Genomic DNA, 15566 nt, shown 5'->3' with positions numbered 1-15566 from the left:
ATCAATGACTTGAAATACTGTTTCGTATTTTTTAGCTTTACAGCTACAAACTTCAATGCTTAAGGATTTTAATGATAAGACAAACATAAGGCACTTTTTTCTTTTACAAAAAAAATTGAAAAGAGTGTCATACATAAAGAAAGAAACGTGCAAAAATCAGGAAGCAGTCAAGATATGAAGATGTCTCTAGAGAGGCTGCAGAGATTCACGGCTCAGGTGGGAGAGTCAGACACAAGGAAACTGGTCAGAGTTATTGAGAATAAATATTTGGGCCTGAATGTTTCAGTAAAGAGACATACCTCAAAACACCAGCAGCTGCTATTGAAATGAAAAATGGCTAAAATGTTTACTCAAGTGCCCAAAAACAAACTCCACACTTTCAATTATTTTTATTCTTACTTTATTCTTAGAATAAGAATCATATATTTTTTCCTTTCCACTTTAAGATTCTGCATTATTCGCTGCGCTGCTCTATCACATTACATCCCCATGAAATGCATTGATATCTGTGGCGATAATGTGACAAAATACAGTTCAAGGTTTGTGAATACATTTGTAAATCTGTCCTTACCAGCTGCAGCCAACATGTAAATAATATTTATTCCATCCACATAACTGTTGACTTTTATCACCTTGGAGAACAAAATAGCATAAAACCTCTGACACAGTGCAGTAAAAATGAATAAATGATGTTCATGGAGGATCTCAAAACCAGTTTAAGTCTCTTTTTTAAATTTTACTTTAAAACTGTTAAAAAGCGGCATTGTGAGTAAAAATTAAAAGAGGGCTGGATTTAATTTAACAATCCCAGACATGTTGAAATTGAGGTGAAGTTGTCAGATCCAAAGCAAAGTGCAATTTAGTCAGGCAGTGACAATGACCTCCTACTGATGAGAGAAAATTATACCAAAGTTTTCTCTTGTTATGGTGCAGACCCATACAACTGAAGAGCAGCAGGTTTTAAAGTAACTAAAACTGTGCATCCTCAGTTAAGAGGTGAATATATATTTTAAAAATAACAAGGTGTCCATTTTGTAAGGGTTTCTCCCCCTCGTTCAGTCCCTCCTGTAGTGGAAAACACTGTATCCCAGTTCCAGCAGCGCTCCACCCAGCAGGACCCAAAGTGGGACACACACCACACTGACCCAGATGTCCGTCAGCTTCTCCAGCCGGGAGCACAGAGTCAGACAGAAGGCCAGCTTGAGGAGCAGGGCTGTCAGGTACCACAGCCTCCTCTTCACGCTCTTCTCCTCGTCCCTGGGGTCAAAGTCCGGCTTGCAGCGACCCGCCATCTCCACGATCTGCATGAGGATGAGGATGGTGTCAAAGGTCCAGACGGGGAGGAAGATCAGGAACCAGTTCCAGTGGATTTTGGAGTCCAGCTTGAGGGCAAGCATGATGAGGAAGACCAGGGCGAAGATCCAGGAGAGGAAGACTCGCTGAGCCAGGGACATCTTCATCTAGGAAGGCGGCGACTGGCCAGGCTCATCCACCGGCTGAGGCTGGAAACGAGGCCGAAGAGCGCAGCGAAGGCGGCGGAGTGATCCCAGAGCAGGAAGACAACTCTCTGTCTGGCAGAGAAATAAAACACAAACGATGAATAAGAAATAACCAAAGTCCAGTAGCGGGTGAACATAAAGCTACTGTGACTCACTCAGTACAGAGCTATTCAACGTTACTAAAACAATGTGGTAGGAAGACCGCTTACCGAGTTTACCGGGACTATTTCCTTATTAATACAGTTTAAAAGACCAACTCGTTAACAAGAAAACACTTACATTTAACCGTTTAGCAGCAAACCAACCACGTAATTGGCGTTAGCTTTAAGCTAAAAAAACATTTCCGGTTTGTGTTTTATGCGTTTCCTGTGCTTCTTTCAAAATAAAGGTATACGATTTATTTTTGTCATTTTATTTTAATATTTTTTACAATTGCTTTATCAGTTTTTATCAAACTACACAGAAAACACTAGCAAGATTTTTATGATAAATGTCGATGAACTATTAGAAAGAAAGAAAGAAAGAAAGAAAGAAAGAAAGAAAGAAAGAAAGAAAGAAAGAAAGAAAGAAAGAAAGAAAGAAAGAAAGAAAGAAAGAAAGAAAGAAAGAAAGAAAGAAGGAAAGAAAGAAAGAAAGAAATGGGAACCTATGACATCTGAAATCTATGGAAGCCCTTTTCTGCCACTCTTTTAAAAAAAATAAAATAAATTATCTCATTATAATGAGATACTATCTCAAAATAATGGGATACCATCTCATTATTACTATCTCTATTATTTTGAGATACTACGGTATTATTATGAGATTTTTTTTAACATAGTGGCAGAAACGGGCTTCCATAGAAATCTTATGTTTACATAGCGCAATTTTTTCTCACTGTTTGGAAAGTAAATCAGTCTAAACTCTTCCATTTTTAGGACAGGTAGGTTTAACAAATTGTGCTCTACTTGTCAAATTCCAGAATAACTAAAAAGAAAATTTGTAATTTTGAAATTCAGTTTACACAGACAAAGATTAGTATTTGATATTATAGCTTTGTTAGCTATTGCAAACTACAAACTACTGTGAGATTATGAGAATGATTATGATTCTTCTTTGAGTCCAATTTCCAGATGCCTGAAAATGGTGTGTTCATCTGTTCGAACTATTATAAACTAATATGGAAATGTTCAGCCAACATATTATTCAGGAAGGAGATATGTCCATCTGTGAAAAAATGTCTGCATCAACTCCAGAAGAGAATACCAAACCCTGGTGATGATGTTGGCTGAAATTACCTATGATCAGATTAAACTAAAATTGAAGGGTTTTAGTGTGATGAACATCTTTAATAGAAGAATGTTTGAAACCTGTGCGACCCTTGAGGTCCAACTTGGTAGATAAATAACTAAATTAAATCAAGAATGCATTGTTTACTTTGAAAGGTACAGTAGAAGAAGACTTAAGTAATACCCTATTCATTCATACATCAATAATCAATTCAATTTAAAATATCATATATGGTTTTTTTTTAGATATTACTGAAATTTATTCATTTTTTATGGGGCCAGTATAACAAATTTATACAAAGTACAATTCTGGAGACATCATAGATTGTCCAAAAAGTAAAGTACAAAATGCTTTGAGGTAAAACATCATTGAAAAAGATTATTTTAAAAAGTTATTTAAAAAAAAAATCTATTCCTTTTAGGACAAATGTTCACTGTACAAGATCTATCCTTTCTAAAAAAAAAAAAAAAAAAAACAACGTACTTTTTATTTACATGTTAGTGGTGGTGCAAAATACAGTGTGAGACAACATTCAGTTGAAAATGTTTCCATTTTTGTCGAATGTAAACAAACATTGTCGTATTCCCTTGAACCACGAAGCCCATGCAGAAAAAGCAAATGCAGTCACAAAATAATTTTGCATTTAGCGCTCCGAGTGCTGCTGAAAAGCGAGAAAACCTCGTGACCCCCAAGCAGCACACGAAGGAGCGAAAACGGGGAATATAAAAGAGTCTTCATCAGAGTACACAAATACAAAACGACCTGTAACAAAAGATAATGTGTAGTTGTTTTTCTTTAAAGTACATATTCTCCAGGGAAGCAAGAGAACAACTAAAACAAATAACTGAATTAAAGGAAATGAATGAATAGAAATATTTATTTTCCCCACAATGAACAAATCCCATAAAACATCCGAGAAAGAAAAAGAAATCAACAGTGTCAGTTTGTCCCATAATACTTTATCTTCCAAACCTAATCCACTTAGGATACTCTGTGTCTCACTGATATGTAGCTACATTTATAAATTAAATTTTAAAAGACATTCTAATATATTTTTAGTTGTAAACCACATGCACTACCTTGTCACTGGCAGGGGATTAATTTTTTAATGCTCTGTATCCTCACAGACTGTAAGAAGTAAGATTATTAGTGCAACTAGAGCTTTTGACACTCAGATGAATTCAGATTATCTCAGTGAATAAGAATATCACAGAAAATCTCAGTTATTCAGCTTCAAAATGAAACTCATCAGTGTAATTTTATTAATTACAGTCTACAAGTAACAAAAACTCACAATTTAGTTTCTCTGAAAATGGTCATCCTAATCGACACAATCGAGGCGAAGACTTCTGACTTGACAGAACGCCAGCAGATTGTCGCTGACACTTTCCACAACAAGGGTAAGCACAAGATACAGACATGGAGCGTTACATGGAAGGAAAAATGCCGTAGAATAAAAAGATCCAGAAGCAACAGTATCTACCACAGCCTTGAGAGGATTGTGAAGCAAAGTACATTCAAAGAACTGCAGAGGGAGACAGTGTTTCAGGACACGGAGAATAACTATTCTAATACTTGGTCTACGCTCCTTTTGAGACGTCTAAGCAGCTGTTTTATGGAAATGTTATGATCTACATAATCATGAGGAAGACAGCTGATTAATCAACTGAAGCTGTTTCTACCTCACCTTTCCTTCCACTCAACTTTCCATTGATATAATTGCATGCAGCAAAAAGGGAACTTTCACCTTCTGTAAAATAAGCATTTGTGGCTAACTCTCTCTCATTGTGGGAAGTGTCAATAACTAATAATTTTAGCTATCTTGAGCACTATTATTTTCTGAGAAACCGTATTTTGGGTTTTCATTATTTGTAAGCTATAATCATTTGATTAACAGAAATAAATGTTGGAAGACCTCTGTGTGTATAATGAATCTATCCAATATATAAGTTTCACTTTTTAAGATGAATACTTGGAATAAGTTAACATTTTAAGTTATTTAGATGCACTTTTGTGTTTGTTGATTGCATCATCTTGTTGGGACTTGGGACTTTTTTTTTAATAGTAAAAAGGTTTCATCATTTAGGAACAACACATCTTCAGCCATCAGTACCACTTCATGTCAACTTGGACATGCATGCTGATTTTTTTCATAGCTGCTTAAAGGTTTCATAAAATAATTTAAATAATATCCACACTGGAAGAAGGTTGTCATTGAAAGTATAAAAGTAAAATGGAAGATGTACCCTTTTGCTGAAATGTATTAATTTTGTGTCCCATTTTCTACCAAAATATTCCCGCACACCCTCGCTGCGGGTCCCTGATGGGGACCACAGCTACACAGTGCTCTGCCTGCTCTCGCGGCTAAGGCTCTTTCCACCCGAAGAGTGAGAAGGGAACTCAATAAATATCCCATCCGAGTCTGACCCGGCAGACCCTGGAACTTGTCCAATTATGGTTTCAGGGCTGGACGATTCACTGGGCGGCGAGGAGGACGCCCCCTTGCTGAGGTCAGTCACTGTTGTGGTGGCCTCCGTGCCGTGGAGCGCGCCTGAGGAATGAAGGATGGAAGGGGAGGACAGGGCCAGGTCCATGGCACCGGCGCCTGCTTGTATAATCCCTGGGAATGAAACAGCATTGCTGTATCATTACGAATTCTGGCGTGATTTGATAAAATGGTGGGTGAAACCAGTTAGAAATCAGTCCTACCATTAAACTGAGAGCCCACGCAGAGTCTGTTGGAGGAGGGACCAGACAGCTCAGATCCTGGAGCCAGGTCGGAGTAGGTCAGCCCCTGTTCCTCCAGGCATGATATAATCTCACAAGCCGAGTGGCGGCGGATCCCTCCGCTGCCGGCCGAGCTGGGATCCGGGTCGTACTCCGCCACAGGGGTCAGCAGCAGGGGGATGTTGTAGCTCTTAGATCGTACCACAGGGTTTTTGGATGGCTGGTCTGCAGACTTGGGCCAGCCCCACGGGACACGCTTGTCTGTAAAACGAGGGCTTGCTTTAAAGACCTGTCAAAATGCAGCACATCATTATTACTTTGCTTCTGGCTCACCAAAAACGCAGCAGTGGTCGTCATCCTCCTCTCCAGAGTAAAGGCCGTGGGTGCCCAGGTAAGGTGAGACCACCTTCTGTACCAGAGACTCCAGTCTTAAATAATCCTCATTAACGCCGCGCGGCTCATGGACCCCCTGAAACACACGGAGGTACAAAAACCTGACAGGTTAGGTCAAAGGCAGAGGTGGGCACCAAAACCTGTACTCAAGTAAGAGTAGCACTACCTCAACATATTTCTACTCAAGGAAAAGCGAAAAATAGCCATCCAAGAAATTACTCGAGAGTAAAAAAGTATTTGGTAAAACGTGTAAAACATCAATCATTTATTTGAAAATTACATCACCAGATGGACCGAAACATAAAGTTATGTGGAAATGTTTGTATTTTAAAGGTTAAAATGAAAAGAATTTTTATTTATATGAAAAAGAAACATTTTTCCAAATGAATTTCTTTTAATATTAAACTTATGAAACTTGAACAAAAACTGCAGGTGTGTGTCTAGTTTTTAATAAAAATGTTTGTTTTTCATTCACATAAGTCAATCACAGTAGGTTGAGAATCCAGAAATTTTACTCAATAAGGGAAGTGATACTTCATAATAAAACTACTCAAGTAAAGTAAAGAGTGCAGCGTATTAAAAATACTCCTAAAAGTGATTTTCTTTTTTTTCAAAATGTTACTCAAGTAAATGTAATTGAGTAAATGTAACTAGTTACTACCCAACTCTTCTCAGTAGTTCAACAATGTCAGAGTTAAAATGATTTTGATGATTATAATTTTGCATTGTCATAGGATTAAATTCAATTGTTACAATAGTACAGCAAATAACATCAATGAATTTTAATAGCAAGAACTGACTGCGAAAGTTTTAACTTATTCTAAATTTTCTCTTTTTACACTCAAATACATACAAATAACCTCCACTAATATTTGGAAAAGCTATGAGAAGTCCTACACTTTTTAAAGATAATAAAATTTGGTTTTTGAATGGATAAAACAGATTAAGATAATGGTTTCCAGAATGGTGTCAACCTCAACTCTATAAATAACACACTGGTCTTAAAGGTCTGTGGTCAGAAATAGGAAACTCTGTCTGTCTTGATGAGTATCCAAACATGAATCCAAAATTAAGTCAAGATTATCATTATTCCTCTGCAACATGCTAAGATATTAATGAGGGTAAATATGAACCCAAACATGATAAAAACCCAACATCAATATGGTATTGGAGGCACTGATAAGTAACGGTTAACCTACAGAAAGAAGTGCAGAGGAACGAAGGATGAAGAATTTACAGGTTTTACAAATAAAAGTCTGAAAAGTGTGGCCTGCCTTTATATTCACCCTCCTTACTGCAATGACACTGAATAAAATCTAGTGCTGATTTAGTCTTAACATAACTGTGAAGAGCATGAACACGTCTTAAGTCATGAGCATAATGTCTGAGACATCTCCTGCAGAAGGATGCCAACTCCAACACCAAAACAAGAAGCTTCACTGAAGGTACAAACAAAGGAACGACGTACGGCTTCTGTTCAAAACAAAAATAGCTGAACAAGTGAGAGTGGAGCTAGGAGACAATGTTCTGCTCACCTGCAGTATGAGCAACATCTGCGTGACAGAGGGAGGCACGCGGGCCCGCGGCCGAGACAACGCGTCCTCCAACTTCACACTCAGGACGATGGTGTTCCTGAAGTGAAGCAGGGCCAGCTGTCTGACAGAGGGCTCCTTACCCTGCAAGAAACACAGGGAGGAGGAGACCACGATGAGCACCACCCAGGAAAAGGATTCAACAGAAGAGATGTGGACAAAAAAAAAAACACAAGCAGCTTGTTCAGGAGTTTGTGCACCTGGACTGGGTGAAAGATGGCCTGCAGCATGGAGAGAACGTCACAGAAGAAGAAGTCCCAGGTCTCTGCCAGAGAGTCGAGTAACTTCTGGCCTGCATGAATCGGAGACAAAACCATAGAAACAATGCCTTGCAGGATTCATTTCGGTTTACATTCACCATGTTTTGTCACATTACTACAACAAAATGTGTGTTATTCAGAGCTTATGTGACAGGCCACTACAAAACAGTAAAGGGAGACGAAGGGGAAGATTACATGGGTAAGAACAATCCGAAAAGTTTAGGAAGGGTTTTGTATTCAGTGTTTGCTGCAATTAGTCTTTTGGGTTATGTCTCTACCAGCTTGTAGAGGTGAACATTTTTATGGATTCACCAAAGCAAAACTGCTCAAGCAGCTCTTATGCCTCGATCTGGTAGCTTCAGCTGCATCTTTAGGGTGATTTTCTGCAGGCAAGTCAAACCTAAACCCCATTCTCAACTAATTTCCAGCCTCTAAATGGGTTTCCTCAAGTATAACCTTATTTTAGATATATCCATCTTCCCACCAACTTCAGCGGATTGCTGTGTTTTCAGGGTGATGTGAAGATTTTGTTTTTCAGATGCGAGTTAAAGCATGCGCCAGACGTTAACCCAGACCTACCTTCATAGTATCTTATTTTGTCCCGAAGAATGACCATGCCTTTCGTCAGAAGCTGATTCTGTGGAAAGTCGACAACAATTATGGTCGTGATATAAGAGTATCATTTATCGTCATTAATGTTCTTGTCTGATAAAACAGTGAGGTGCAGGTCAGTAATGAATTTAAAAAGAGGAATTAAATGTCCGTTACCTGGAGGTACTCTGAAAAGAAAGAACCCAGCTCAGTTTTCAACAAATGCCTGAAAAAGACAACAAGTGTTTATTTTCTAAACTTTTAATGATAAAACGTACTGGATGAAGATGTAGTAAAATATTTAACCATGTTTTGTAAAGTAACTGAATAGTTTCCCGGTGAAAACAAAGACGATATGAAAACAGTCTGTTTTTCTGAAGAACATTAAGCTCCTATCCTTCTGTGGTCAGAAAAGATGAATCCACGTCTTTGTGGCTTTTTCCGGAAATATTTTCAGTCGGCTAACGTGGAGGCAGAGAGAAGTGATGGGTCTGGCTCGGAGAGATAATGAGATATCTGGCCTGACCACATGACTCCACAGCCCCACATACACATCATACACAAACAAGGTCATTGAGAAGAAAACAGTCAGTCAGCAGCAAGCTCTGGACAGACAGTAATTACACAGATTACAGCACAAAATTAGATCAAAAGTCTAAAATGAAGCAGCTGGATCTTCCCAGCTGGGGAATCCGTATATTGTGTTGATTTCTAAACCTACCGGACGCCTTCATTCAGGGTGTAGAGTTCATTGTCGGCCAGGCCCTTCTTCTGGAAGACTGCTATCACAGCGTTGTGGATGCTGCAACAAACAGAAACCGCACTTTACTGCTGGTCTAAATCCAGCGTGTCTTCTGCCTCCGCTTTAATCTGGTGTACCTGTTCCAGGTGGCGTTGGCTCCGGCCCTCTTCTGCTTCTCCCCTCTGTCCTCCGGTGAACTTTTCTCACTCTTACCGAGCTCACTGAGGCTTGGCGAGCTCATCAACTTCAGCCGGTGCAGAGTCCTCATGAGGAAAACATTAAAGGTGGACAGGGGACAGACGAGAAAGAAGGTCAGGCAATGAGCCGACATACGCGGAGGAAACGCGAGGAGACGGCTCCGAGGCAGAGGAGAACTCAAACGGCGGAGAAAAAAAAAGAAAACAAAGAGCAGCCGGTGACAAGAGGAGGAGGAGGAGGAGAGAAGTAGGGCAGAGTGGTGCATGGTGAGACTGGGGCAACAAGCAAAGAGCAGGATGGGTGGAGCCCAGCTGGGAGGTGAAGCACAGTGTCGCTGCGCCGCCGGATCTCTCAGAAGAGCAGGGAAACAATAGCACACGCACCGCTGGGGGCATTCTCTACCTCCTTCAACTGCCTCGCAGTCAGTACAATACCGCCATTGATGCAAACAAATATTTATGCAGAGCACAGATGCCAGAGGAACTACAGGGTAAGCAGGCCTAAACAGTTGCTGTGCTTGTGACTGCACTGAGAAGAGGAGAAGGAAGTCATATGGTTTATTGACAACAGCGGAAAAAGGGACAGGAAGCAGCGACACGGTGCGAGACAATGAAGAAGGTTTTCCTGCTTCACTACAGCTGGATGCGGAAAACGAACAAATGAAAAACAGACCTCTGCTGCAAAACAGTGCCGCTAAAATATTCTCAGTCATTTATTTATTAAACGTATTTTTTAGCTTGAGACTTGAGATGTTATTCCACATTAATAGTGTTTATGGACTGATGAAACAAAAGTGGAACATTCTGGAAAGTGTGAAGTCCTGATGAACTAACAACACTAGAGAAAAATAACAACAGTCTCTCTCCACAGCAAACACTTGATGCCAGCCTGGAAGTGTGGCACAATCACTTATTTTGTTTAGAGAGCATTTAGTTTTTCACACAATGAATTAAATTATTATTACAGAACTGCTCTTTGCATTCATGATCTGGAGACTTTTAGTGTTCTAAATATTGCAATAACTGAAGAATTTGCTGAGATGGTAAGTATTTTTTCACTGCAGTGTAATAAAAAAAAGTTTACCTGTAATTTATTCGCAGTATAAATACAGCTGTTCTGAACACTGCAAAACAACAAAACCTTATCAAGTATTTTTGGTCTAGTTTCTAGTGCAAATATCTTAGTGCACTTGAAATAAGATAACTAACTTTTAAATAGCCTCTTAGTAAGATATAGGGGGTTGTTTTAAATCTGTAATTTCTTAATATTAATAAAACAATACAATTCCGCTAGCAGATTATTTCATTTATAGCAAGTAAATTTTGTCATATAATAAATAAAATAATGCCAGTGGAAATAGCACTTCATTTTAAAACAATATTAAGAAACTGTTGACTTAAAACAAGCTCTTATATCTTGTTGAAACGTTAGTTGTAAGTTAGTTTTTGTCTATGATATTTGCACTAGAAATCTAGTTTGTCTTTTTGTAGCTTAAAGACGACAGAGATTTGTTAGGGAGTACACCAAAATATGGTGGTGGCAGAATCATGCTGTGTGAATGTGGACCGTTGGGAGAAGCTGCAAAAGACTCGAGTTTAAGTCCCGACTTCCAGAACATGAAATGTTCACATTAATCATAACATTATCTACACTTCCTGGTTCATACTTTAGTGTTTTAGAATTTCTCATAGATTTTGATTCAATGCAGCAAAATAACCTGTTTAAAAATGACAGCAGAGTGATGAAGACCTCATAGAAAACTGAACCAGAGAGTCCACTAGAGTGAGCGCTGCCACAAATCTCTCTGAGGGTTGAGAGCTGAAACTTCATCTGCTCTTCCTCTCTATATGGGACATCCCCTTTAGGAGACACGGTCCTCCAAATCCTCATTTATTTCAGGAACCTGGATGTAGCCTAATTGTAATATTTAGGACCTACTTTGGTGCAGTCATAAAAAAAAAAGTGTCCTCAATTGAAAATTAAACTTTAAAGCATAGAGGGAGAAAGAGATTAAAAAAAAAAAGCTATGCATATTTTCTAAAGAGATGGGTGATGAAAACAAGCTCTCTGAAAAATAAGACACGATGAGTTTAAACCCACGCAGTCCAGAAACTCTGAGTGCTGACAGCACAGCAGTAAACAACAGACCCCCTTTCACTCCCACGCACACGCGCAAACACAAACAGCATGAAAAGCAGGGCCACAAACTGATGAGACGAACAAAAGGAAAGAACCGAGTCAATCAAGCATCCCCAGCACGAGGTCATTATCACCAGGCCAGCATGTGCTGCAGAGAAAGCTCAGCTGGGTAAGGAAATCATCTGGGACCAGAAACAGGCTTAATGCTAATTAATATTTCATGTGTTTCTTCCCCAGGATACCGCATGGTGTTAAATGTTAATACAGGGCAGGAACTGAGCCTTACCTCCTGAACGGATGCTCGGTGCCGCTGCTGTCCATGTCCGGGCTCGGGGGAGGGGCCGAGAAGGTGCTGAAGTTGAGGGAAAGGGGCCTGGGGGAGGAGCGGGAGGCGTGCCGCCGCCGGAGTCCGTCAAGCATCTGAGCCCAGGAGGAAGAGGTGACGGAAGAGGAGGAGGAGAAATGAAAGCAAAACAGTCGTTACGGTTACAGGAGAGATGTTTGAACAAACAAGCAAGGTGGTTTAAAGTGAACAAAACAGTAGGGGGTCCCTTCCAGGCCTCTCTGGTCAGACACTACAAATATTACAAATGTGAAACTAGAGAGGAGAGGTCAAACTTGACTGATTCACCAACATAATATTTATTTTCCCAATTAGCAGTTTAATACTTTTGTGGTTTGGTTGCTTTGGCTGCAGTGGGACTTTTTTTTTTTTAACAAACCGTTCCTCACTTCATACCCAACAAGGAGGTTTTCACATGATTCACTGACCCAGAACCTTGAGCTGAATGTCTTAAGCTTATGTCCTTCACAGCGAGACGCTCACCACCCGATACCACTGGGAAAATAAGTATCACGCATTTCATCCTTTCCATACACTCTCATATTCAGGTTATTCTGTGGATTTTCCTTCAGATTGCTGCCTTGCTGAAAAATTCACACTCATTTAATCTTCAGATTCTTATTGAGTATTGTCCTTCAGCTATATAGAGTCTGTCGGTACCAGGCCTGTCACAATAACGAATTTTGCTGGACGATAAATTGTCCCAGAAGGTATTACAATAAACGATAATATTATTGTTTTGAGACAATTTTCAGATAATAATATGGTAATGGCGTAATAATGCAAGAACGCATTCTGGAAAATCTGTAAACTTTAAAGTCTAATGAACATTTAACGCTGGAAGACATTTTAAATATCCAAAACAAATGAACAAAATAACAGAAACAACAAATAAAATTAATTATGAAGTCTCTGCAAACAAAAGTATTCTGAAACAAACATGGCTGCCGGGTAAAATAGTTTCTCTAGAAACTGCCCTTATGAGTGAGTGTGTGTGTGTGTGTGTGCGTGCGTGCGTGCGTGCGTGCGTGCGTGCGTGCGTGCGTGTGTGTGTGTGTGCGTGTGTGTGTGTGTGTGTGTGTGTGTGTGTGTGTGTGTGTGTGTGACTTTTTGTTGTGTTTTGATGGACTGGGTCCTGTCCAGGGTGTACCTCGCCTCTCGCCAAATGGCTGCTGAACAAATTCACCATCTGGAAAGGATTGATGGATGGACGTCTTGACTTCTTTGTATGTGTTTCACCTGAGTTATTACTGACACCTGTTGTGAAATTTGCATTAATAACCCCAACCACCAATACTACTCCTGGACAGGCTGCTAGTCCATCAACAGAGCAACAGAGACGCACAGGGAGAATATGCCATGTCAACAAAACATTGCTACCAATGGCACCAGCCTCATAAGAAGAGTCTAAGAAAAAATATCACTAAATTTAGCATCTATTTTCCACGCAATCTTACGGCAGTAACCCCCTAGTTTCTTTGAAACCGTTCTGGAAGATCTCCTGCTGCCTGATCAAAACCTCTCTCAGGACCTGACACCATTGATCAACTCAAAGAAAAAAGCAAGAACTACATAAATCATAAACATTAGTCAAAAGGGAAGAACAAAAACAAACCACGTACTGGCACTTTTTTAATTTACAGAAGTTGTTCTTTCAGAGTCTTCTCTGTCAGTTAAGAGTCATTCAGAAATAGCAGACGAGTGTTTGGCAATCACCTCGCAGCCTTCCTGTAATCACTCATTACATCAGCGGAAAAAAAGGGAACCAGCATGTGTGTACATGCATCGGTGAGTAAGTGAGTGAATGGTTCCTGTAAAGGCTTTGTGGCCTTACAGTTACAGTGTATTTGGGTGTCTCCCTGCATAGAAACACAAAACTGAAGCTCAACAGCAAAGCACCATCCGGTGGTCAGAGGGGGGAATAACAGTCTGGCATGTCTCTTTATAAAACAAAGGTTTTGCAGAAGAATGTTAGATAGTGGTAAGGAATGGTGATTGGTGTGTGTTATGGAGGTCTGATCAATTATTATTGGATTAAATCAGATCTGAGAGAGGAAAACAGAAAGCGTCTAGCAGAAATGCCAAGCCACGCCAGTCTGGGCATTTCTGCTTTTGTTCTCCCCTCCTCCTCGTCTGCGACTACACTCTCACATCCGATCGATGCCGCTTTTTAATTTCTAATCGACCCCCGTTTCTTTTCCGACCAATTGATTTACAACTGAACGGCCTTTTCCCCCGACATTAGATGGCCAATCGATCGGCGCAGACACGCAATCAACAGTCCACGTTTATCCTGCAGGGGAGGACCGTACAGCAGCGAGCCGTGCGTACGTGGAGCTTTCTAATTCACCACTACCTGTATGGATAAAACACCGGGGTAAACACACCCGCACGGATGTAAACACGCAGATGAGCAAGTTAAAAAACAAAAAACAACAACAACAACAAACAATAAAACACACAGTATCACTGTTGGGTACAAAGTTGGTGTGTGTGAAATGCGCCCCCAGCCCGCCCACAGCAGCAGCCTCTGCGCTCACCGTTCCTGATCCCGTCGTGTCGCACCCGGTGGGATGAAGCGGTCATGTACAGCCGAGAGGAAGCGTCTTCTGACCGGGACTCATCAGCGGCAGGCTCCTCTAGCTGCACCACGCCGGATTGCGCAGCCCCACGGGCGGGCGTCAGGGTGCGGGACGAAGGGTCCGACCGACCTCTCATTCATGAGGCAGGAACTGCCGCTCGCTCTCTGGCTGCGGCTCGCCCCCGCTTTGTTTTGACGAGATGCAAAAAAAAAAAGAAAAAAAAAAGAGCAGAAACCTGGTCGCTGTTACGAGCATGCTCGTGAACGCGCGCTGTGGTTATTGTTGTTATTATTATTATTATTATTATTATAGCTGTATGGAAGCAGAGCTTCATCAGAAACATGCAGTTTGTCTCTGCAAGTCGAGGGATAGTTTATTGTGCCACATGGAAGCAATAATAAGCAAAACAGGAAAGAGCAGTGGACACAATGGCAGATGTACAGATAGTGGCGCAAGAAAAGAACTGCATGTGCCACATTGCCGCTTATCAGTAAGAAAAATACGGTCTTAATCAAACCCACATTATCTGCACTGGCTTTAAAAACAATGCTGCGGAGCAAGCAGGTCTTTGTCACTTGCCCGTGCAAACCCATTCTTATATAAAAAACATGAACTTGTACAGTAAAAAGTGAAAAGATTATCTTCACTGATGGAAAATTCGCATTTGCATGACTTTAGATAACACCAAATCATAAAACTATAGAGATATGCAGATATAAAAAGTTAAAAGCGCCTTGCAAGAAATGTTTCCACACATTGAGCTTGCTCACTTTTTGGCACATTTAAACCACAAACTTGAATGTATCTTTTTGAGGGGAAAAATAATCAGAAAAACACAAAATGCAATTGGGGAGTGGAAGAGGAAATCATATATATCTTTTAGGATGGGTTAAATACAAACATCTAAAAAAGAGTGCAACATGAATTTGTATTCATCATCGCCAGAGTAAACAGTTTTAGACACGTAGAGACTGAGAAAAATTGCCCAATTCTTCTTTGCGAAATAGCTGCACCTTTTAAAATTTTAAGTCCTTACACAAATTCTTACTGAATTTAAGACAAGACTATATCTGACCATTCTGAAATAGGACTAAGTCTTAATTTAAACCTGAAGTTCTGGTTGAATGTTTTGAAATATTAAGCTGGTGGAAAATAGCTGATATTATGAGACAAAATAACCACCAAAGGAAACATAAGGGGCACTAAAACATCATAATGGCCAAAAGAACAA

The 15566-nt window shown here is 40.2% G+C and overlaps 2 protein-coding genes across 6 annotated transcripts; both read right to left on the bottom strand.

The window, feature by feature from the left end:
* Positions 1–71: 71 nt before the first annotated feature.
* LOC102224863 (transmembrane protein 60-like) lies at positions 72–1887 on the bottom strand. 4 transcript variants are annotated; one of them, XM_023344952.1, is made up of 2 exons: positions 1709–1880; positions 72–1567 (listed from the first exon to the last, which is right to left on the bottom strand). In XM_023344952.1, the coding sequence occupies exon 2, from the start codon at positions 1458–1460 to the stop codon at positions 1056–1058; it is 405 nt and encodes a 134-aa protein (XP_023200720.1). In that variant the 5' UTR covers positions 1461–1567; positions 1709–1880; the 3' UTR covers positions 72–1055. The 4 variants fall into 4 exon arrangements, with proteins under 4 accessions (XP_023200720.1, XP_023200728.1, XP_023200715.1 ...); XM_023344960.1 differs by having other exon boundaries at positions 1779–1869; XM_023344947.1 differs by having other exon boundaries at positions 73–1571; positions 1779–1887.
* Positions 1888–3003: 1116 nt separating this feature from the next.
* prr5 (proline rich 5) lies at positions 3004–14503 on the bottom strand. 2 transcript variants are annotated; one of them, XM_005810503.2, is made up of 11 exons: positions 14294–14503; positions 11697–11830; positions 9211–9336; positions 9053–9133; positions 8509–8557; positions 8320–8377; positions 7681–7772; positions 7424–7564; positions 5829–5964; positions 5478–5756; positions 3014–5388 (listed from the first exon to the last, which is right to left on the bottom strand). In XM_005810503.2, the coding sequence occupies exons 2-11, from the start codon at positions 11828–11830 to the stop codon at positions 5105–5107; spliced, it is 1380 nt and encodes a 459-aa protein (XP_005810560.1). In that variant the 5' UTR covers positions 14294–14503; the 3' UTR covers positions 3014–5104. The 2 variants fall into 2 exon arrangements, with proteins under 2 accessions (XP_023204786.1, XP_005810560.1); XM_023349018.1 differs by lacking the exons at positions 11697–11830; positions 14294–14503 and having other exon boundaries at positions 3004–5388; positions 9211–9579.
* Positions 14504–15566: the final 1063 nt, after the last annotated feature.

This window comes from Xiphophorus maculatus, chromosome 2, assembly GCF_002775205.1.
Source record: "Xiphophorus maculatus strain JP 163 A chromosome 2, X_maculatus-5.0-male, whole genome shotgun sequence".
Taxonomy (NCBI): Eukaryota; Metazoa; Chordata; class Actinopteri; order Cyprinodontiformes; family Poeciliidae; genus Xiphophorus; species Xiphophorus maculatus.
This window is presented reverse-complemented; position numbering and strand designations above follow the sequence as displayed.